The following is a 23,314-nucleotide window of genomic DNA, read 5'->3' as shown; positions in this document are numbered from 1 at the left end:
TCCACAACCTCTCCAGCAAAGGCTATCATTGGTGTTTTTGATTTTAGCCATTCTAACAGGTGTAAGATGGTATCTTAAAGTTGTCTTGATTTGCATTTTCCTGATCGTTAAGGAGGTTGAGCATGAACTTAAGTGTCTTTTGGCCATTTGAACTTCTTCTGTTGAGAATTCTCTGTTCAGCTCAGTGCCCCATTTTATAATTGGGTTGATTAGCCTTTTACGGTCTAGTTTCTTGAGTTCTTTATATATTTTGGAGATCAGACCTTTGTCAGTTGCGGGGTTGGTGAAGATCTTCTCCCAGTCAGTGGGCTGCCTTTTTTTTTGGTTTTTTTGAGACAGGGTTTCTCTGTGGCTTTGGAGCCTGTCCTGGAACTAGCTCTGTAGACCAGGCTGGTCTCGAACTCACAGAGATCCGCCTGCCTCTGCCTCCCGAGTGCTGGGATTAAAGGCGTGCGCCACCATCGCCCGGCAGTGGGTTGCCTTTTTGTCTTAGTGACAGTGTCCTCTGCTTTACAGAAGCTTCTCAGTCTCAGGAGGTCCCATTTATTCAATGTTGCCCTTAATGTCTATGCTGCTGGGGTTATACGTAGGAAGTGGTCTCCTGTGCCCATGTGTTGTAGAGTACTTCCCACTTTCTCTTCAACCAGGTTCAGTGTGTTCGGACTGATATTGAGGTCTTTAATCCATTTGGACTTGAGTTTTGTGCATGGTGATAGATATGGATCTATTTTCATTCTTCTACAGATTGACATCCAGTTATGCCAGCACCATTTGTTGAAGATGCTCTCTTTTTTCCATTGTATACTTTTAGCTCCTTTATCGAAAATCAGGTGTTCATAGGTTTGTGGGTTAAAGTCTGGGTCTTTTATTCGATTCCATTGGTCGACTTCTCTGTTTTTATGCCAATACCAAGCTGTTTTCAATACTGTAGCTCTGTAATAGAGTTTGAAGTCAGGGATGGTAATGCCTCCAGACGTTCCTTTATTGTATAAGATTGTTTTGGCTATCCTGGGTTTTTTGTTTTTCCATATAAAGTTGATTATTGTCTTCTCCAGATCTGTGAAGAATTTTGATGGGACTTTGATGGGGATTGCATTGAATCTATAGATTGCTTTTGGTAGAATTGCCATTTTTACTATGTTGATCCTCCCAATCCAAGAGCAAGGGAGATCCTTTCATATTCTGGTGTCCTCTTCACTTTCTTTCTTCAAAGACTAAAGTTCATACTTGAGATCTTGAGATTAATCTCCAGCACCACACAAAAAATAAAAATGCATAATAGCAGCACAGACACTAAGAGAAACAATAAATGGGACCTCCTGAAACTGAAAAACTTCTGTAAAGCTAAGGATGCAGTCAGCAAGACAAAATGGCAGCCTACAGAATGGGAAAAGATCTTCACCAACCTCACATCACACAGAAGACTGATCTCCAAAATATGCACATAAGTCAAGAAATTGGTCATCAAAATAACAAATAATTCTATAAAAAATGGGGCATAGACCTAAACAGAGTACTCTCAACAAAGGAATCTAAAATGACTGAAAGACACTTAAGAAATGTTCAACATCCTTAGCCATCAGAGAAACGCAAATCAAAACAACTCTGAGATTCCATCTTACATCTGTAAGAATGGCCTAGATCAAAAACACTGATGACAACTTATGCTGGAGAGGTTATGGGTAAAGGGAACACTCCTGCATTGCTGGTGGGAGTGCAAGCTTGTACAGCCCCTTTGGATATCAGTATGGTGATTTCTCAGAAAATTAGGATATAGCCTACATCAAGACCCAGTAATACCACTTTTGGGTATATACCCAAAGGACGCTCAATCATGCAACAAGGATATGTGCTCAACTATGTTCATAGCAGAATTGTTTGTCATAGCCAGAACCTGGAAACAACCTAAATGCCCCTCGACTGAAGAATGGATAAGGAAAATGTGGTACATTTAAGCAATGGAGCACTACACAGTAGAAAAAAATAATGACAACTTAAAATCTGCAGGCAAATGGATGGAGCTAGAAACATCATATTGAGTGAGGTAACCTAGACCCAGAAAAACAATTATCATATGTACTCACTCATAAATGGTTTTTAAACATAAAGTAAAGCAAACCAGCCTGCAAATCACAATCCCAGAGAACCTAGACAACAAAGAGGACCCTAAGAGAGACATACATGGATTTAATCTATATGGGAGGTAGAAAAAGACAAGATCTCCTGAGTAAATTGGGAGCATTGGGACCTTGTGAAAGGGTTGAACGGGAGGGGAGAGGAAGCAAGGGGAGCAGAGAAAAATGTATAGTTCAATAAAAATCAATAAAAAGTGTAATCTTTTCTAAAAAAAATGCATAATAGCCTCAATTTAGTAAGAGTTCTCTAAAATCAAGAATCTGAACTTTAAGAAATAAAATTAAAAACCGTTGGTCTACACACAAAAAAACCTCTAGAATGTTCCATCTACTCATCTGTTTATCCATTAGCCCCCCATTAATCTAGTTTTTACTGTATGTCTAACCACGTCAAGGTGTGGGGAAAGTGTAGAAGAAAACTAGGGAATATAAAACTCATAGATGAACAATATAATAGAACACAGAATGTGTAGCCTAAGGCTGCAATGCAAACTCAGATCTGCAAAGGTTAAGGCCAATTTTTTTTCCTCACTATGTTATTAATTAATGACTACATAAAAATAATCTTTAACTGCAAAATAGTGGGAAATGTGGGTACCATAATGAGGAGAATAAGTAATTTTTTGAATACAAATTCAATCTCCACTGTAAAATTATTAAATAATACACATGGAAAATATTGTTTTAATGGAATATATGTATTATAAATTAATTTGATACAAGGAAACATATATGCATTTATTTAATGAACCCTAAATGAATACTAATGGTGGAATGGTAACATCTTAGCCTTTAAGAGGCTCATATATGGAGAGCAAACAGGAAAGAACTTAAACAAACAGACAATGTGATAGGTTAGTAGCTCAGGGTTTCTACTGCTATGATAAAACACCAATACCAGGCCTGGCATAGTGGTCCATGAACTTAATCCTAGCACTTGGGAGGCAGAAATGTGTTGATTTCTGTGAGTTCGAGGCCAGACTGGTCTACAAAGCGAGTTCCAGGACAGTAAGGGCTGTTACACAGAGAGCGCCTGTCTCAAAAAACTCAAAACCAGGAAAAACAAAATAACAAACATTCTCACAAAAACCAAAAATCCACCATAACCAAAAGTATCTTAGGGAGAAAAGGATTTATTTCATCTTACAACTTGCATAATCCAGGGAAGTCAGGACAGAAACCCAAGGCGGGAAATGATGCAGAGGCCTTGGAAGAGTCTACTTACTGCCTTACTCCTATGGCTTGTTCAAACTGCTTTCTTATAGTACCCAGGACTAAACTGGGAGTGGCACTCCCCCCACACATGGTGGGCTGGAACCTCTCATATCAGTCATCAATCAAGAAAATGCATCACAGGCTTGTCTACATGCCAATCTATTTATGGGCATTTTCTCAATTGAGTCATTTCCAAAATAACCCTAGCTTGTGTTGAATTGACATAATACTAGACAGCAAAGTCCATAAATATTAGGGGGACACTTTTCCTTTATAAATACTAAAATGTTATAGCTAACATAAATAAAATCAGCCAAAAGAAATTTTTAAAAAACATGACAAGTGCTCATACTTGTTAGATGACAAGTCTGCAACCTGTTATGCTAAGCAGCAGTGAACACCTAGAGTCATTGTCTTAAGTTATGACATTACAGAGGCTCCTTTCTCTGAAGGTGTACAGGAAAATCTAATTTCAACCGTCTGCAGCTTACATACAGTAAGACTATGGAATGGAAGGTCAGTCCTTCCTTCCCACTTACAAGCAGTACCACCTTAGTATGTTTGGAACAGAAAGTGAAGTGATACTGTACCTCAGATATTTTAGAAAACATTACTTGTACTGCCACGTGCAACATAGAAGCCTATGAGAATGATTTTCTTTTTTCTTTTTCTTTTCTTTTATTCTTTTTTAATTAAAATTTCCGCCTCCTTCCCGTTTCCCATTTCCCTCCCCCTCCCCCCACTTCCCTCCCCCTATTCCCACTCCTCTTCTCCTCCCCCCACTCCATTCCCCCTCCCTCTCGAGAGAATGATTTTCAAAACTAGCCTCCAGACTATCTATTCAAATATACCTTTCCATACTCAAATGTTTATAGAGCCATCTATTCAATCATTCTGGATCTTAAATTGACAATTAATGAATTTACTGAACATGGACTTATAGCTTAGAGTTATAGGTTTATAGCTTTAGAGTTATAGCTTATTCCTACTAAGAATGAAATCACTCAGCTTCAGAGTTCAGTTAATTCATGAGCTCTGACACTAAAAGGTTAAATATCACTATGAGTATTATTTTGAGAAAGGGTCTCACTATGTTTTTTCAGGTTGGCCTTGAACTCCTGAACTGAACTGATTCTTCTGTCCCAATTTCCTGAGTAGCTGGACCTAAGGTATATATCACTATGCCCACAACCAATATGAATGTTGAAAAGAATAGGCTTAGTGGTTAAAACCATTTATGGTTCTTTCAGAGGATCCAAGTTCCCAGCTATGCTGGATGGTTCACAACAACTGTAAATCCAGTTCCAGGAGATCCAACACCCTCTTCTGGCCTCTGGGGGTACCCACACACATACACATAAATAAAAATAAATCTTTTAAAAAACCATGCTGAACAGCCTGGAAGCAACATCTGAAAAGATTTCCACACATGCTCTGTGGAATGACACCATCCTGCACATGAGAGGGGAGACTCTTGGTTTTAGCTCATTCCACTACTTCTCAGGGCACTTACCTGAATACAAGCCCCCGTCTTCAACTTGCACAGGCTGCAAACTAAGGCCCACCGGCTAGGTGGAATATGGGAGATTTTTGTGATAGGTTCCATTCTCTCAGGACAAGCAATGCTGACCTACAAATAAAATATCATCATAAGGCAGAAGCACCAGGGCATCTCAGAAGTACTTTTCACAAACTATAAATGATGTTATATGAAGCTGAGAACATTAAAACAATGAGGTAAGCCATATCTTCCAAGGTTAGTATGAAACTAAGAATAAACAAAACAGATCTCTTTTCATTGCTCAGTCCTTCAGTTACTTCTAGCAATGTAAACAATTCATATATGTGATGAGAGTGCACGAGTGTAGACTAGGTAGTCATGGTTACCTTAAAGAATCAAGATATATCCATCTTTACTTAGGAACCAAAGAAAGCTACTAAGGAAAGGAAAGAAAGTTTAGAAATTCTAGTATCTGTTTTATGTTAGAGATGGTACCACATGCCTTGCTATTTCATTTAATCAACTAAATATAAAGACAGGCAGTGACAGATCTTTATATTTGGTTCACAAAGCAGGATAATATTGTTGGAAAGTAGCAGCAAATTTATGTAATGAAGAGACTACAGCATGTAATTAGAAAGAATGAGGATGATATCACTTCTAAACCCCAATCTTTAAAACTATGTAACTATTATTAGCTTACCCTACTCTCTCAGCCAAAGTAGCTTCAAAGTGAAATTAAGTCTTTGGGGATGCTGAAAGGAAAGGGATACTTTAAAAAAGATGAAAAAATTCTTTTCCATCTGGAAACAAAGGGTCAATGTAATTACTGCTAAAAATGTGTTCTTGTTTCTCTTTTATAACTTTATACATGCCTTTTAAAAGAAAGAAACTGTTTTCTAAATATTTATTCTATTTGTATGCGTATTTTGCCTGCATGCATATATATGTGCACCACATGTATGCCTGGTGCCATGGATCCCCTGCAACTGGAGTTACAGATAGTTGTGAGCTGCCATATGTGTGCTGGGATTTGAACCTGGGTCTTCTACAGCCACAGCTAGTGCTCCTAATTACTGAGCCATTTTTCCACACCCAAGAAATAAATGTTTAAAATTATTATTTTTCATTTTATTTTGTGTGTATGAGTGTTTAGCCTATATGCATGTCTGTACACCATATGCATGCAGTGTCTACAAAGGTCTGAAAAAAAAGTATTGGATTCTCTGGGAATGGAGTTACAAATGGTTATAAGCCACTATATGGGTGCTGGGATTTTGGTCTTCTGGAAAAGTAGCCAATGCTCTTAATCCCTGGACCATTTCTCCAGCACCAGAAAGAAACAGGTTTTAAACAGTGAATAACTATCAAACTAAGATGATTCATCTAGTACAAGTTATATCCAGATCAGGAAAGAGAGATCTTTAATAATTCAAAATCTAGAAATCAAGAATTAGAAGCCCTAAGAGAAGTTTTTTGAAAGTTTTTTCTTTCAAAACAGGGTTTCTCTGTGTAACAATTCTGGTTCTCCTGGCACTCACTCTGTAGACCAGGCTGGCCTTGAACTCACAGAGATCCACCTGCCTCTGCCTCCCAAGTACTGGGATTAAAGGTGTAAGCCACCACCGCCTGGCTAAAAGTTTTAGTATTTTTATTTTTGAGATAGCATCTATGTAACTCAGGGTGGCCCTTAACTCATGACCTTCTTATTTCAGCCTTCTGAGTGTTAGGATTATAGATGATTTGTTTTATTTTTATGTGTGTGGTACTAGGGATCAAGTCCAGGCCTTTGCACATGCTAAGCAAGTGCTCTACCTCTGAGCTATATTCCCTAGCTCTTGTTGTTTTTTTCTGTTTGAGACAAGGTCTCACTATAGCTTAGGCTACTCTTGAGTTTACTATGCAGCCCAGGCTTTGAACTTTTAACTATCCTGCCTTTCCATCCAAAGATGCAGGTTTACAGGCATATGTACCAGGGCTGGCTTCAACCTTTTTTAATTTAATTTTTTGGTAATGGAGAGCTGCTTAGTTCATATTTGGCAAATACTCTACCACTAGCTACACCCTAGCCCAAATCTGTGGGTTTTGTTTGTTTGTATGTTTACAGGGTCTAAGTATGTAGGTTGGCTTTGAGCTCACTAGACAGTTCCAAGCTGGTTTCTAGATCTTAATCTCCCAAGTATAGGGATTACAGGAATGTTTTAGAAGCCATGTTTTAATTAAGTTAATGAACAATAGGATGAATAAGCAGTATATCCATAAAATGGTAAACTACTAAGCAATGTAAATTGATGAACTACTGATACATATTACAACATGGAGTGCTAGCCAGACAGAAAATAATACTTACTGTATGAATTCCTTTTACATGAAGCTTAAAAATATATAAAACTTATCTATAGCTGATCAAAATAAAAATGGTTATTATTCCCAGTAAATAAGGAAAGGAGGGGATATAAGGGAGCCTTCCAGGATGCTATTAGTATAGTTCTGTGGCATTTCATGTCTTAGACTGATTTGTGGCTACAGGTTTTTTTTTTTTTTTGAGACAGGGTTTCTCTGTAGCTTTGGGACCTGTCTTGAAACTAGGTCTGTAGACAAGGCTGACATCGAACTCATAGAGATCTGCCTGCCTCTGCCTCCCGAGTGCTGGGATTAAAGGCATAAACCACCACTGCCTGGCTGTGGCTACAGGTATTTTTTTTTTTTTTGTTTTTTTCGAGACAGGGTTTCTCTGTGGTTTTGGAGCCTGTCCTGGAACTAGCTCTTGTAGACCAGGCTGGTCTCGAACTCACAGAGATCCACCTGCCTCTGCCTCCCGAGTGCTGGGATTAAAGGCGTGCGCCACCACCGCCCGGCTTACAGGTATTTTAAAATAAGGTAAAGTTTACTTTTAAAATGTTTCTCACACTTTGTCTTTTTTAAAAAATAGTAAATAGTTTAAAAAATATTTGTTTATAGAGACAGAGACCCACATTGGAGCACCGGACTGAAATCTCAAGGTCCAAATCAGGAGCAGAAGGAGAGAGAGCAAGAGCAAGAAACTCAGGACCACGAGGGGTGCACCCACACACTGAGACAATGGGGATGTTCTATCGGGAACTCACCAAGGCCAGCTGGCCTGGGTCTGAAAAAGCATGGGATAAAACCGGACTTGCTGAACATAATGGACAATGAGGACTACTGAGAACTCAAGAACAATGGCAATGGGTTTTTGATCCTACTGCACGTAATGGCTTTGTGGGAGCCTAGGCAGTTTGGATGCTCACCTTACTAGACCAGGATGGAGGTGGGAGGTCCTTGAACTTCCCACAGGGCAGGGAACCCTGATTGCTCTTAGGGCTGACGAAGGAGGGGGACTTGATTGGGGGAGGGAAATGGGAGGTGGTGGTGGGGAGGAGGCAGAAATCTTAAATAAATAAATAAATAAACTCTTAGGCAGTTTTTTTCAAAGTAACACATTGTGGCAGTCTGAATGGTTAAGGCCACCATAGACTCATGTGTTTGAATGCTTGGCCCATAGGGAGTGGCACTATTAGGAGATGGTCTTGTTGGAGTAGGTGTGGCCTTGTTGGAGGAAGCGTGTCACTGTGGGGGCAGGTGTTGAGATTACATATTCTCAAGCTCTGCCCAATGTGGGACACAGTTCCCTCCCTGTTGCCTGCAGATCAGGATGTAGAACTCCCAGTTCCTTCTCTAGCACTACATCTGCCTACATACTGCCATGCTTCTCACCATGATGATAATGGACTATACCAATTAAATGTTTTCCTTAATAAGAAAAAAAATTTGTTTATAAAAATATTACTATATGTGTATACGTGTACAGGTACTTCTGGAGACCAGAGGTCATCAATTCCCTGGGAAGCAGAATTAAAGTGAGCTGACTGCCATGGTACTGGAACTGAACTCAGATCCTCTATAAGAGCACTGTGAGGACTACTGAGAACTCAAGAACAATGGCAATGGGTTTTTGATCCTACTGCACGTACTGGCTTTGTGGGAGCCTAGGCAGTTTGGATGCTCACCTTACTAGACCTGGATGGAGGTGGGTGGTCCTTGGACTTCCCACAGGGCAGGGAACCCGGATTACTCTTAGGGATGATGAGGGAGGGGGACTTGATAGGGGAGGGGGAGGGAAATGGGAGGTGGTGGCGGGGAGAAGGCAGAAATCTTTAATAAATAAATAAACAAATAAACAAACAAATAAACAAATAAATAAATAAATAGAAAAGAGCACTGTGAGCTCCTAACAGCTACGCCATCTCCATCTCCCACACTCTGGTCTTTTATGCCTCTTCTCTCAAACAAATTTATCAAACACCACTGAAAGTACTACTCACAAATACGTAAGTTTGGGCTAAAATGCACACTTGTGTCCAAGAAGACCTGAGGTAGCACAGAAATCTCAGAAATATAGGTGAGCAGGAAGCATTTCCATGACAAGTATCTGTCTGTCTAAACATCATGGGAAGTAGGACACCCTGGAGTCCTACTTCCCAGATTCAGATGGTTTCTTACTTCTGGAATCCACAGGGCACAACTGACATGGGCCCATTTAGTTCCTGTCCTGGTGGTCTTCATGGCTCCACCTTTCTTAGGACACAAAACACACTGTGGATAAATGCCCAGGACACAGGAACGACACAGCCAGCTGCCTTCTGGAATCTTAAGGATGCCATAGCAAGCCTGTAGGCATGAGGAAGAGAGGGAAGAATGGTTAGTGTATCTGTATTAGCACTAACACCAATTTTGACACAGTTAAGAAAATATTCTCTGTTTTGGGGATAAAGACAAATCTAGCTGAAGAAGTTCTTATCTGGGATTTAGCAATTTTTAAACACTAAAAACCAATGTAGCAGCATTTGAACTAAGATTAGCATGCCTATGAGAACTAACTTGAAGGAAGATAGAAAAAGACAAGGTGGAGATTCATCCCAAAGTTAGCGAATTATTAACAGAGAGTTGGGTTACAGACATTTTTATTTTAAAAAAATGGAAAATGGATTATTTTTCCTGTTTTCCAAATTGTTTTCAATGTTTATATATCGTAACAGGTCATCAAATCAGTACTGGAGTAACTTCAACATGTCATGTACTATTGTGATCAAGAAAAAAGGTGATAGAAAATAGTAAACTATATGAATACAAATCACCTAATGTTTATAAAGAGTCTAATACGACCTGGTACATGAAAAACATTCAGCAAATTGTAGAAATTATTTGTTTAGGTTGAACCAGGAGACTTGTGAATTGAATCACAATAATCCATAATGAGTTCTGAGAGCTTTTTTAATTCTTTATGTAATGATATTAGAAAATAAATGAACTCAGGGAGGTGGAAGATTACTTGAAATTATTCTAAATCCCCCATCTTCAATTCTGTCCAGTTCCCCTCTTAATTGCTCTAATCTATTTCTGAAAAAAATGCTTCCAAAATATTTTGCCCACTTTGACTACTTGCCATGAACATATTCTCTTCTGACTGAAAAGACCTCTCTGGTTTAATTGACATACATTTTTACATTCAGCATGAGTGCCACTTGTTGGAAGTTGTTTTTTAATTTTTATCTCTTCCATGCATTTCCACATGGATTTATAATCTATAAAATCAGCTGGTGGAGAGGTGGTGGTGGCACATGCCTTTAATCCCAGTTCTCAGGAGGCAGAGACAGGCAGATTTCTGTGAATTTGTGGCCAGCCTGGTCTACAGAGTGAGTTCCAGGACAGGCTTCAAAGCTATAGAGAAACCCTGTCTTGAAAAACAAAAACCAAAAAAACCGAAACAAAAATCACCTGGCACTCTGGTAAACTAGTAGTTTCTTTTTAATCATTATACTGTGGTTTTCTTGGAGGAAGGGGCAGAAAGTATATCTGGTTCTTCATCACTGTGTCACCATAATGCAGCATGGTCCTGGATCACAGATGGTGCTTAGTGCATTTACAGTATTTGTTACATAAACTAATAATATGAATAAAATATACAATATGTTCAGAAGATTAAAAATTTAGTTAGGTAGAAGTCAAGAATTGAATTGAACTACATCTTGGAAGATATGTACACTTTGATAACCTAAGGTAGGAGACAAGACTGTGTATGGGTATCCTTGTGTGTGTGTGATTGAGTGAGTGTGTGTGTGTGATTAAGCTGAATGTCAAATGTGTGTGTGCTTGTATGTGTGTAGGAGACAAGACTGTGTATGAATATCCTCGTGTGTGTGTGTCATAGGTTAAGCTGAATGTCAAATATGTGAGTGGTTGTATGTGTGTGTGGAGGTCATAGGTTAAGCTGAATGTCTTCCTCAATTGCCCTCCATATTGTTTCTTGAACCAGGGTCTCTTAAGAATTTGATTCAGCTAGATTGGCTGGCCAGCAAGCACCAGGGATCCTATCTCTGCCTCTCCATGTGTGCCCCTGTAACTTAGTTCTTTATGTGTGTTTTGGAAACTCAGGTTCTCATGCTTTGGCATCAAGTACTTCACCAACTGAACCACCTGTAGCTCTCTCTCAGAAGATATTTTTAAATTCAGACATGGCTGTAAAATGAAGATAGGATAGTGTTAGCAATATTCATCACTGTACCTCAAGTGACCTTGTTTTACCACAGAACAGAACATAAAATATGAGTAAGAGTTGAAATAAGTGCTGATATCATTAAAGCTAACATTATTAATATGACAGTGTGACAGAACAAATGTCAACTAACTTGGGTAAAGTCATTTAACCTTTCCTTACATTGTTTGTAATACTAAGATGAGAAAAATCTCCAATGTAGATGATGCAAGAAGCATAGAGATTTCCTGAGTGAATCAAATGAGAAAAATCTCAATGGTCTAGACATGAAATGACACAATAAAGGCCTAGGTTTAGCCTCTTGGGGGAATATTAGTAGGTAAATCAGCTTAGGGACCACAAGCAATGTTTCTAGAGAAGTACTGAAGCAAAGCCTAATTTTGATTTTCACCTTTAAATATAAGACATTGCTCAGATATGAGTGTTAGAAATAATAATCACGGAGCTTCAAAAATGTTGACCATTGGAACAATGAGATATCAGATTAAGGACACTTGAACTGTTTCTCTCTTCTCTTCCGGTCGCAGGCGCTTCGGGAGCCGCCGGTTACAGTCCAGCCATGGCCAAGTCCAAGAACCACACCACACACAATCAGTCCCGGAAATGGCACAGAAACGGCATCAAGAAACCCCGGTCACAAAGATACGAATCTCTCAAGGGGGTTGACCCCAAGTTCCTGAGGAACATGCGCTTTGCCAAGAAGCACAACAAGAAAGGCCTGAAGAAGATGCAGGCAAATAATGCAAAGGCCATGAGCGCACGTGCGGAGGCCATCAAGGCCCTGGTGAAGCCCCAGGTGGTGAAGCCCAAGGTGCCAAAGGGCCCCACCCGCAAACTCACCCGCCTGGCTTTAATTGCTCACCCCAAGCTTGGGAAGCGGATTAGAAGCTACATGGCCAGGGGTCGTAGGCTCCAAAAAACAAAGCCCAAGGTTCAAGCCAAGGCAGAGGCCTCAGCTGCAGCTCAGGCTCCCAAAGGTGCTCAGGCCCCTGTGAAGGCCCCATAAAAAAGGTCTCAGTCTGCCAATGTGAAGACAGATGGACTGGTGTGAACACCTACACAGTATTTGCAGATGTTCAGGACCTTATGCTGTTTTTACAAATAAACTTGAGGCAAGTTCTGTTAAAAAAAAAAAAAAAAGGACACTTGAACTAAGCCTGATGATTTTAGTTTAAACTTCTGAATTCCAATACTAGAAGAACCAAACCCTAAAAGTTGTCTTTTGACTTTAACACTAATATGTTGACCTTGTATGAGGGGGCAGTCTCCATTTCCACTAACCTGATGCACACAGACGTTACACTTATCACAGAATACCATATCATTCCCTTCTTCACTGTCTGGAGACCGGCACACATCACAGATCACATCTTCATCATATTCTATTCCTAGCCCTTCTTCTGTCTCAATAGCATGGTTCATATTTTCATGGCAGTGGCGTTCTAGAACTTCTATTGTTTTTTCCATAAGTGTCTCATCAATTGGCCCATAACCTGCACAAAAATAAAAACAATAACTCTTCTGTCAGCTGTCATTCCCAAATCATCAACTGCAGGGGTAGGCAGGGTGCTAAGGGACAAAGCCATCTTTTTTTTTTTTTTCTGATCTAAAGCAACCAGATTTCAAGGATTTTTTTTTTTACTAGAGAAATTCTAACATTGAGTAAAATAAAATTAGTGTTTAATACATTAATGAAGAAATACATCACAGCACACTTTCTTAAAAATTTACAGATGCTTACTTTTTTTTACTAAATCCGAGTCAGGGGGCTAGTGAGATGACTCAGTGGGTAAAGACACTTGCTGCTAAGTCTGATGACTTGATTTTAATCCCTGGAAACCTCATGGTGGCAACAAAGAATCAACTCTTAAAAATTCTCCTCCACACACATATACATAAATAAATATAAAATTAAAAAACAAATCCTAGTCAATCTCCTGCTAAAACCTTAATTAATTTTCTCTTATTCCTACTACTAATAAGACTTGAACCAAAGGTGTAACTTTGAACACTTTAATTTGTAGCATTTAAATCTTTTACTTGTTTGAGCACAAATAATGTATTAGTAACTTAGCTTCACTAAAAATACTTAGTGGTCATGCTAAGAATTTTTCATTTGATAATGTATTAACCCATAAAAGAAAATCCTAGGTAATATGTATATATGGATATGTATATGAAATACTGTTTTTCAAACCTGATTTAAAAAAATCAAATACCATTTTTCAACAGCAAGCAATAAGAGAAACCTCTTAACATTCACAAAGATTTAAATGTAGTTCTGAAATTACCCCTTTTCTTCCTGATTCCTTTTACTTTTTATACTTTTATTTTTCTCCTCACCCTCCACATTTGACCCAATTGAAAGACTCATAGGGCTGATACTGTTAAAAACTAAGTATTTTTCTTCTTAAGAGGACCAATGATTTTTGGAACATTAGTTAGTTACTTTTAGAAACTAAGGAATAATTTTCAAAATGATCCAAGATAAATTTATCCAACAATATTTTTAATGTAAGACATCTAAAGAACTTTAAAATATGTATGAATTACCTTTTAAAATTTTATCTACTTATGAAGCAAAGATTTTCTCTGGCTTATTTTCAGCCTAGACATACCATATACACATACATACACTTACATACACATATGTATATATCAAATACACATATAGATATGCAGGAACAAAGCATATAGTGTCTAGTCTGGATATATACTCAAAGAATTCTATATCCTATCACACAGATATTTGCATATCCATGTTTTTTAACTGTTGCTCTATTGACAATAGCAAGGAAATGGAATCAGCACAAACAAATGCTCAACTGATAAATGAATAATGAAAATATAGTATAATTTTATCAATTCATAAAGAAAAAATGAAATTCACAGGAAAGCAGAAATAACTGGAAAATACATTGTGTGTGGTAACATGGTCTCAGAAAGATAAGCACCATGTTTTCACTCCTATGTGGAACCTATAGTCTAATTTTAATATATTTATATTTGTGTAAGAATGATTATGTATAGAGTTCAGGAAAATAGAAAGGGACCTATGACAGGAGAAAAAAAGAGGCCCCAATTAACAAAGATGGGTGGGAAAGGTAATAGAACATGTGATTTGAAAACACAAGGGGGAATACCAAATATAAGGGTTTAAGCAGGGATGGGAAGTGGGGAGATGAGGGACTGAAGACTGGATAAACCAAATTTTAGTATTTATGAAAATTTAATAAACTTGCTACTTTATAAGCTAATTTTAAAAAGCAGAGTTATAGAGTCTAGTTATAAAAACTTGGATTCAAATTCCAACTTTATCTCATATTAGCTATGCAAACTTTGTTATCTTACTGTTCTTATCTATAAAATGATAATACTAAATTCATTAACTTGTGAGGATGGATGTTTGCTCATTGGTTAGTATTGCACCCAGTATATAACCAGCATACACATTTTAAATTCTTTAACTTGAGCAAAAATGCTGAATTTAATATTTTTAAAAGTTTATTTTAAGCTCTAAAACGTGTGACTATAACATCATTCTTCCTAAGGAAAAATCCAACACAAGACAATCCTCCTCAAAAACTCTGGATCACTTGTTCTTCTAGAGGATTTAGGCTCAAGTACCAGTACCTACATGGTGAATTGCAACCATCTGTAACTCCAGTTTCAAGGGATTTGATGCCATCTTCTGGCCTTTACAGATACCAGGCCTGTATGTACTGCATGTACACACATATGGGCAAAACTCTCATATAAATAAAATAAATACATCTAAAATATTTAAAAACTAAAGTTCAAAAACCTATTTTTTATTTTGTTGAGATTATAATATATTCACATCATTTCTCTCTCCAAACCTTTTCATATACCTTTCTCATTTTCCTTTAAACACATGGCTTCTTTTTTCATTAATTATTGCTCCATGAATGTATGTCTATAAATATAGGTTCCTAAATATAACCTGGTCAATCTGTATAATGCTACATGTATGTATGTTTTCAGAGTTAAGCATTTGGTACTGGATAACTGATCACTGTGGTCTTCTCTGCTTCTCTTGCTCTCAAACATTCATTGATTGCCCGTAGTTCTTTGTGTAGGGTTGAGTACTGCACAATAACACTAAGAATGCAATAGTGGTATTCACACCTTGCTGGTTAACCAATAGCTCTCTAATTGAACTTAAAACCTACTTAACAAGAGGGAAACCGTACTGGAAACCTAGCTAATTACTCAATGCAAGCAAAGTCATGGATATTGAAGGAGAACCTAAAATCACTACTTTATTGAGCTCATATAATCCCTAACTACATTCTAAACATTTGTCCTTATATCCACAGATAAGTGTAGTCTTCACCCTTCATCAAGGAAACTTGTCTTTGAAACAAATATAGACCACCACAGAAAACTACAACCAATCAAAATGTAGAGTTGCGGAGCCAAGTCTCAATTGATATATCTACAAAACATGTCTGCTCAAGCTAAGGGAACATTTCAGATGAGGGAGCAGTATGATTGTAAAAGCAAGAAGACCAGACCAGGGAGTTTGCTGTGAGATTGTGTCTCCTAGTGATGTCAGAAGCTACACACACAAAATCTCACCAACATGATTACCTGAACAAGGATGACACAAATAGACATGCTAAAGTAGACAAGGAAAAAAAGCCCATGAAGCCTCACCCCTATACACACAGAACATCTTTTCTAAGATTAAATGAAATGTATTGTCCTGGATGGGATGGGATCCTAGACAAGAAAAAGATTAGTAGAGAAAAAAATAAAAAGCCCAAAATTCTGGAACATCAGTTAATGGTGATGATTTCTTCATCCCGACAAATGCATCATGGCAAAGAAATATGTAAATATTAGGACACAGAATATACTTTAGGTATACATTTGTATTCTCTGCACTGAATGTCCATTTTTTTCTGCAAATCAAACTTTTCCATTATAAAAAAATATAATCCTCATCCAAAGAGAATTAGTTGTAAAACACTGAACTTATAGGGCAGTTTCTTATCAAAGGAAGCACTGTGATGGTTGTGTTATTATGAATTCCATTTGCATGCAAAACCACACACTGTGGTACTTGATTATGTCTTTGTCCTTTTATTCCATTCTCTATGATTTACACTCTAAATTGGCCACACCCTTATTCCTCTTAGAGAACAAATCAAGAGGAAACAAAACATATAAGATTATAAAACAAAAATTAAGAAGTAGCTGTTGGCAGAATAGCTTCCACCGCCATGCCAAAGAGGATTTAATATAATTTTAACTTTTTCCACATGTATTCATATACTAGCTTTAACATAGAGAACTCACTGAAGGTAGCTACGAACTACTTTGGAGATATTTTTCCATAGGCCCACCATTCTGGGCAACAAAATTAGAAGCCTTATATTAAAGGGCAATGGTCATAGTAACCTGTCACTTGTAGTAGGATAGTGGGTACTGTTAAATACTGATAAACCTTTTTTCTAACACCTGAAAGACACACCTCTATGGACTTGTCCATTAATAAGAGTGATTTTCAGGACTGATCCAAAAACAGCTCTCAGTATCCTTTCTAACCAGAAGTTCAATCAACCATCATTACAGTAACATTTAGCATTATGAAGCAACTTCATGAAACTTATGTGCCATCTGTATCTATGCTATTATACTGAATAAATGAAGAAAGGATCACTTAAATTTTATTACTCTATCTTGCTTAATATTGATTAAAATTAATACTGATAAAATACTGCTATACTTTATACATTTGAATAAATAGCTCATTTCTTCAAAAATAAAAATAAGTGAAAGGGTGGGTAAGAAAGGAAAGCAGATGAAAAAAGTTTTAGAGTTCTACCGATTTAAAAAAAAAAAAATCACTGGTGAAAGTCAACGCACAATTTACTTGTAAGAAAACAGCTTACCCATTTCTCCAAGGTCTTCATTGAGTTCTTGAAGCCAGAAGGTGTCCATGTCATCTAGGTCATAGCGGCATGTAGATGCTGCCAGCTCTAGGGTATTGATATAGCCAGGCTCTGCAGACTCTGGGCTAGAGCAACGGATATATTTCCGTGGTCGGACAAAGAGAACTTCCTTTACCTTTTCAGATATAATTCTAGAAAAGCAATAGAAAGACATTGGCAACTATCAACAAATGACAGATTACAGGTACTGACAGGATAAGCCAAACGACTCTGGCTACACAAGGGCACATGTCTTGCTATTCCTTCTGGGAGATATGGCAGATCCCTTTCTAGAATCAAATGATTCCGAAAATTCAGTTTCATCATCTGCTGTGAACTTATTGACTGATAATGATGTGACCCTACTACTATTTATTCTAATAAAATGTTGATGTATTGTGTGTTCTTGACCACCAAGTATATTTAAAAGGGTCACCAAGTATATTTAAATGGGAAAAATCTGGGATTGAGTGTTAGCTGCACAAAGGTATCATGTTTAAACATACACCTCAGCAAAACCCGTGATTTTTTTCTTCCATGGACAGACTATTAGATGGTAGTATACAGCATAGGTTTTAGACTTACACAAACCTATTTCTTTTTCCTGTCATTCATTTGTAAAGTGGTTCTGAAAAATTACTTAATTTAGATAAGGTTCAGTTTTCTTTATGAAAAAGTAGGGACAAGAATAATAAATTATTAAAATAACACCAAACTTGTAAGATTATTATGATTACATGAAATAAAGTATTTGGTATGGCATATAATAAAAACATGTTTCAGTAACACTAGTGTTATATTTCTTACTACTTTCATTATGCAAATGAGTTAAAGTCAAGAGTTCATAGAGTTGCATAAACTCAAGATATATGAGAGCAGCCATAGGTCTGAGCCAGGGCTACATGATGGAAAAAAAAATCCTATTATTCCATTAACTTTTGTAGTGAGCTTGAGCAAATCCATAGCCTTTCTGATACCTAAGAACTCAAGGCAAGAAAACCAATCAGGGAAAGAAATGTCTACAACTTAATCTATAATTGATGGTTTAAGTACCAGATGAGGCATAAGAAAATATAACCAAAAGGAAATCTGGATTATTTTTTCCTGGCAATTTTAAAGAACAGTGTGGGTTATCTAAAAAAAAAAGAGGGGGTGGGAAATACTCGTATTATCATAAAATAATGAAAACCATTCCTCTGGAAGGATTTTAGAGCTAATTTAATTCTAGAGTCATTATATATGTAGGATAATTAATAAAACAATATCAATACATGTAATATATATAATTGACCATGTAAATGCAGAAAGTACATATTTTCTTCTAAGCATTCTTCCCAAAGCTTATGATTTCAAATAAAGTATCTTGAATAGTTAACAAATATATTTGTACATTAAAATTATTCTATTATATGGAAATCCAAAACCAAAAGCAATAAATATTGGAAGAAAATGCAGAAATCTTAAGCATTAACTGAAGTTAAATTTTAAAACTGTATTCAGAGGCCTGCTTCTAACTGAAAAGGACAAAATACATGCTCTCCAGTGACTTCAAGATCAAATAAATATATAGTGCTTCTTTGGTGCATGGCCTTACAAGGAAATTATAGAATATTTGATTTCCCCTAAAATATAATTTTCTAAAAAAGATTTTATAACTAATGGTTTATCTCAAGTGCTTTAAATTGTACAAGAAAAAAAGTTGATTATAAATTTTCTTGAATGAAGCTTTTGTTTATAAGGCTTCTGGAAGAATACAGAGGAGAATACATTTATGACATCAGGATAGGCAAAGATATTTTAAATGAAACACAAATGCCATCAAACACAATAGGAAAAGATTGAAGAAACATACACACTAAAACTTTGGTTACAAAAAGAGAGTGAAAAAGCAATTTTTGGGGTAGACGATATTTACAATTAAAGATATACAAAAAATTCAATTAAAAACTAGGCAAAAGATTTAGGCAGACACTTCATAAATAAGGCTACCTCTTGCAGCAAATAAACAATTAAAAGGCTCTCAACCTAACTAGCTATCATAGATATTGAAATCATAATCACTGTTATCTACCAGAACGGCTAATATTTAAAAAATTGACCCCAAACTGGTCTTTGAAGGTCTAAGTGATGGTAAGAAACGGAAGCAAATAGACCTATTGTTACATTGCTGGCTTGGGCATAAATTGATATATGCCACTTTGGGAGCAAATACAGTTATAAGGTATATACAGGATATGAACAGATATATATGTTCTTTGACCTAGCAAATATATTTTTAATATATTTAAATTTTAAATATATTTTTAATAAAAATGTACAGACATTTTATTATTACAGAGGGTAAAAAGGTTCAGTTTCTACAATAGCTGGAAACAACCTAAATGTCTTACTAAAGGTGAATGGATAAATTGTGGCATATTCAAACAATGAGATACGATGCATGAGTGAAAAATGAACTACTACATGCAACAGCATGGATGGATCGCACAAGCATAATGATAAACAAAACAATCCAGTCTCAAATGAATACATACTATAGGATTCTATTTATATGAAGTTCGAAAACTGGCAAAACTGTTACCTACGGTGAGGGAGGTCAGTTACTGGCAGGGAGCAGAAGAAAGGCTTCTGGGGTGTTGATAATGTTCTATTTCTTGATCTGAGTGGCAGTTAAATGAATACGTTTAATTCATAAAAATTCATTCAGCTATACAAAAACGCATTCTATATTTTCTGGGTGTACACAATACTTCAATGCAAAGTTTATCATAATGATAATTAAAATGGTGATGTTACCTTAGTCATTTTTCCATTAAGCATAATTAACTAAAGTCTGAATCTAAGAACAGAAACAATAACACCAAAATGCAAGAAAACACATGGGTAAAAGGTTAAGTTAATGTAAATTTACAAGAGAAGTTACTGAATTTATGACAGAAGAGAAGATCTGTGAAAATGTTATTTTGGGATTTTATCTTACTTTTGGCTTCTTGAGACAGGAACTCACTATGTAGCCCTGGCTATCCTGGAATTCAACACGTTGTTCAGGCTAGTCTCCAACTCACAAAGAATCCACCTGCCTCTGTTTTCTGAGTACTGTGATTAAAGACATGTGTTACCATGCCTGGAGGATTTTAATTTTTTTGAGACAGGCTCTTGCTATGTTCCCTGCTTCAGCCTCCCAGGTGCTGGGGATTATAGGTGTGCTATCATTTCCAGCCTGGGACTTTTTAGAAAACAGCTTAAATCATCATCATTTACACATGCACACATGGAGGCTCATGCACGTGTGTATACACACACACAGGCTCACACACACACACTTCCAGTTATCAAAAGACATTTTGCTTCATGTGTGTGCCTGTGTGTGTGATTGCAATAGCTTTAGAGCAGTGGTTCTCAAGTTTCTTAGTGCTGCAACCCTTTTATATAGTTTCTCATGTGGTTATAAAATTGTTTTCATTGTTACTTCATAACTAATTTTGTTACTGCTATGAAATGTAATGTAAATATCTGACATGCAATTCCCAAAGGGGTTGAGACTCACAAGTTGAGAATCACTGCTTTAGAGGAAATTCTAGAATAACATGGTTTTCTTTGCCAGTCACTATGGACTAGGTATAGAGACACTATGAATGGCATCAGATCACTGACCATATCAGCAAATGTTCACAAACACAAAGGTTTAAGTAATTTTGTTAGGACAACATAAGCATAGCTTTCAATTTAGATCCTTTAGTATAACAGAATGTTGTAGTAACTTTCTAGATGACTGGCTTTTGGTAAAGGACCCATATCCACTTCTCTATAGAAAGGTTTATTCACCTGTTCTTCACTAGTAGGTTAGAGTGGCTGGAATATTATTAACTCTGGCCCAAGTAGACACTGCTGTGCCACTGAGGAGTCATTGAAAATGAAATTATTATTACTGTTGTTTGACCTAAAGCTTAACATAGTGTCTTTTTAAAAAATTCTTTTATTCTTTTTTCTAAAAAAGAGAACTATCTTTTTTCATTTTACACACCAATCCCAGTTCCCACTCCCTCCACCTACCCCACCCCACCCTACCCCCTATCCACTCCTCAGAGAGGGCAAGGCACCCTGCCCTGTGGAAAGTCCAAGGCCCTCCCTACTATATCTAGGCTGAGCAAGGTATACATCCAAACAGAATAAGGTACCAAAAAGCCAGTACATGCAGTAGGGGATAAATCCTGGTGCCACTGCTCCTCAGTCTGCCCCAGCAATTCAACTGTCAACCACATTCAGAGAGACTGGTTTGGTCCTATGCTTGTTCCTTCCCAGTCCGGCTGGAGTTAGTGAGCTCCCATTAGCTCAGGTAAACTGTTTCAGTGTGTGTCCCCATCATGGTCTTGACCTCTTCGTTCATATTCTCACTCCTCCCACTCTTTAACTGGACTTTGGGAGCTTAGCCCAGTGCTCCACTGTGGGTCTTTGCCTCTGTTTCCATCAATTGCTGGATGAAGGTTCTATGGTGATATTTAAGATACTTATTAATCTGACTACAGGGCAAGGCCAGTTCAGGCACCCTCTCTTCTATTGTTTAGGGTCTTAACTGGGATCATCCTTGTGGATTCCTGGGAATTTCTCGAGAGTCAGGTTTCTTGCTAGCCCCATAATGGCTCCCTCAATCAAAATATCTCTTTCCTTGCTCTCACCTCTGTCCTTCCACTATCTCGACTATCCTGTTCCCTCAAGTTCTCCTCCCCCCTTCCCCTTCTTTTTTCCTCTTCCCCTTCCACTCTCCCTTCTCATTCCATCCCCATGCTCCCAATTTTGTCAGGCAATCTTGTCTATTTCCCCTTTCCAGGTGGATCTATGTATGTTTTTCTAAAGGTTCACCTTGTTACTTAGCTTCTCTAGGATCATGAACTACAGGCTCAATGTCCTTTACTAGCATCCACTTATGAATACATACCATGTTCATCTTTCATGCTCATCAGGATGTTTTTTTCTAGTTCCATCCATTTTTATTGACAGTGACCTTTCAGGGACTTTTCAAATGACTTTCAAATATTTTGAAAGATAGAGACTGCTGTTTCCTAATGAGTGCCTAGAATTACTTTTGAATAATACAGAAACTATATAACATCACACTATAGATTTTTTAAAGGTTTGAGATGAGTATTTTAAAATTAACTAGATAATAGTCTCAAAAATGCCTCTTTAAAAAAGATATGGTCTTAACTCTGTAAACTTACCACAAATCCAGGCTATCTTCAAATTCATGCTAACCCTTATGTCTTTGCTTTCCAAGTGCTGGATTTATAGAAGTAAACCACAACTATGTTTAGGCATAGTCTCCTCGAAATGCCCCTTGTTAATCTTGTTACTTTGTGATGACCTCTTCTTCCCAAATCTATGACTTAGTATATGAGACAGTTACCATTTCTACGACATAATGGCATTTTCCAAATCCCACATATCTTTTACAATGTGACTCTGATATTCTTCCAGTTCTAAAGATTATTTCTCCTCTCTTTGAATAAGGGATGGCTTATGGTGGTTTTGACTAGCAGAAGTACTGCTATGAGCACTGTAAGACTGGGTCATAAAAAGGAATGCAGCCTTCACCTAGCTGTCTGGAAGGAACAGATGTACTTAGAATCATATAAGGAATATGACTATGCTGAGATTGTCAGACTACGAGAGAGTCAAGTTATATGTAATTCTCATGTAATGCCACTTTAAGAAAAAGGCCTTTACCTTCCTAGACCTGGATGGAGGGGGGAGGACCTTGGACTGCCCACAGGGCAGGGAACCCTGACTGCTCTTTGGACTGGAGAGGGAGGGGGAGGGGAGTGGGGCATGGGGAGTGGGAGGGAAAAGGGAGGCGGGGAGGAGGCAGAAATTTTTAATTAAAAAAAATTTAATAAAAAAAAGAAAAAGGCCTTTATAGGTTTCTAAACTT

At 37.3% G+C, this 23,314-nt stretch overlaps 1 protein-coding gene across 3 annotated transcripts in view; it reads right to left on the bottom strand.

Moving 5' to 3' along the window:
• The window catches only part of Jade3 (jade family PHD finger 3), a 144,777-nt gene that overhangs the window by 23,356 nt on the left and 98,107 nt on the right, over positions 1 to 23,314 (bottom strand). For 2 of the 3 annotated variants that reach the window (XM_057759900.1, XM_057759901.1), the window contains 5 exons: positions 19,967 to 20,044; positions 17,347 to 17,537; positions 12,707 to 12,918; positions 9,373 to 9,540; positions 4,864 to 4,980 (listed from right to left, as the gene is read on the bottom strand). In XM_057759900.1, coding sequence (XP_057615883.1) covers positions 4,864 to 4,980; positions 9,373 to 9,540; positions 12,707 to 12,918; positions 17,347 to 17,537; positions 19,967 to 20,044 — 766 coding nt within the window. The remainder of the gene's footprint in view (positions 1 to 4,863; positions 4,981 to 9,372; positions 9,541 to 12,706; positions 12,919 to 17,346; positions 17,538 to 19,966; positions 20,045 to 23,314) is intronic. The other variant, XM_057759902.1, reaches the window with a different exon arrangement.

The sequence above is a fragment of the Chionomys nivalis genome, chromosome X (genome assembly GCF_950005125.1).
Source record: "Chionomys nivalis chromosome X, mChiNiv1.1, whole genome shotgun sequence".
Classification (NCBI taxonomy): domain Eukaryota; kingdom Metazoa; phylum Chordata; class Mammalia; order Rodentia; family Cricetidae; genus Chionomys; species Chionomys nivalis.
Note: the sequence above shows the minus strand (reverse complement) of the source record. Positions and strands in the feature narration are given on the sequence as shown.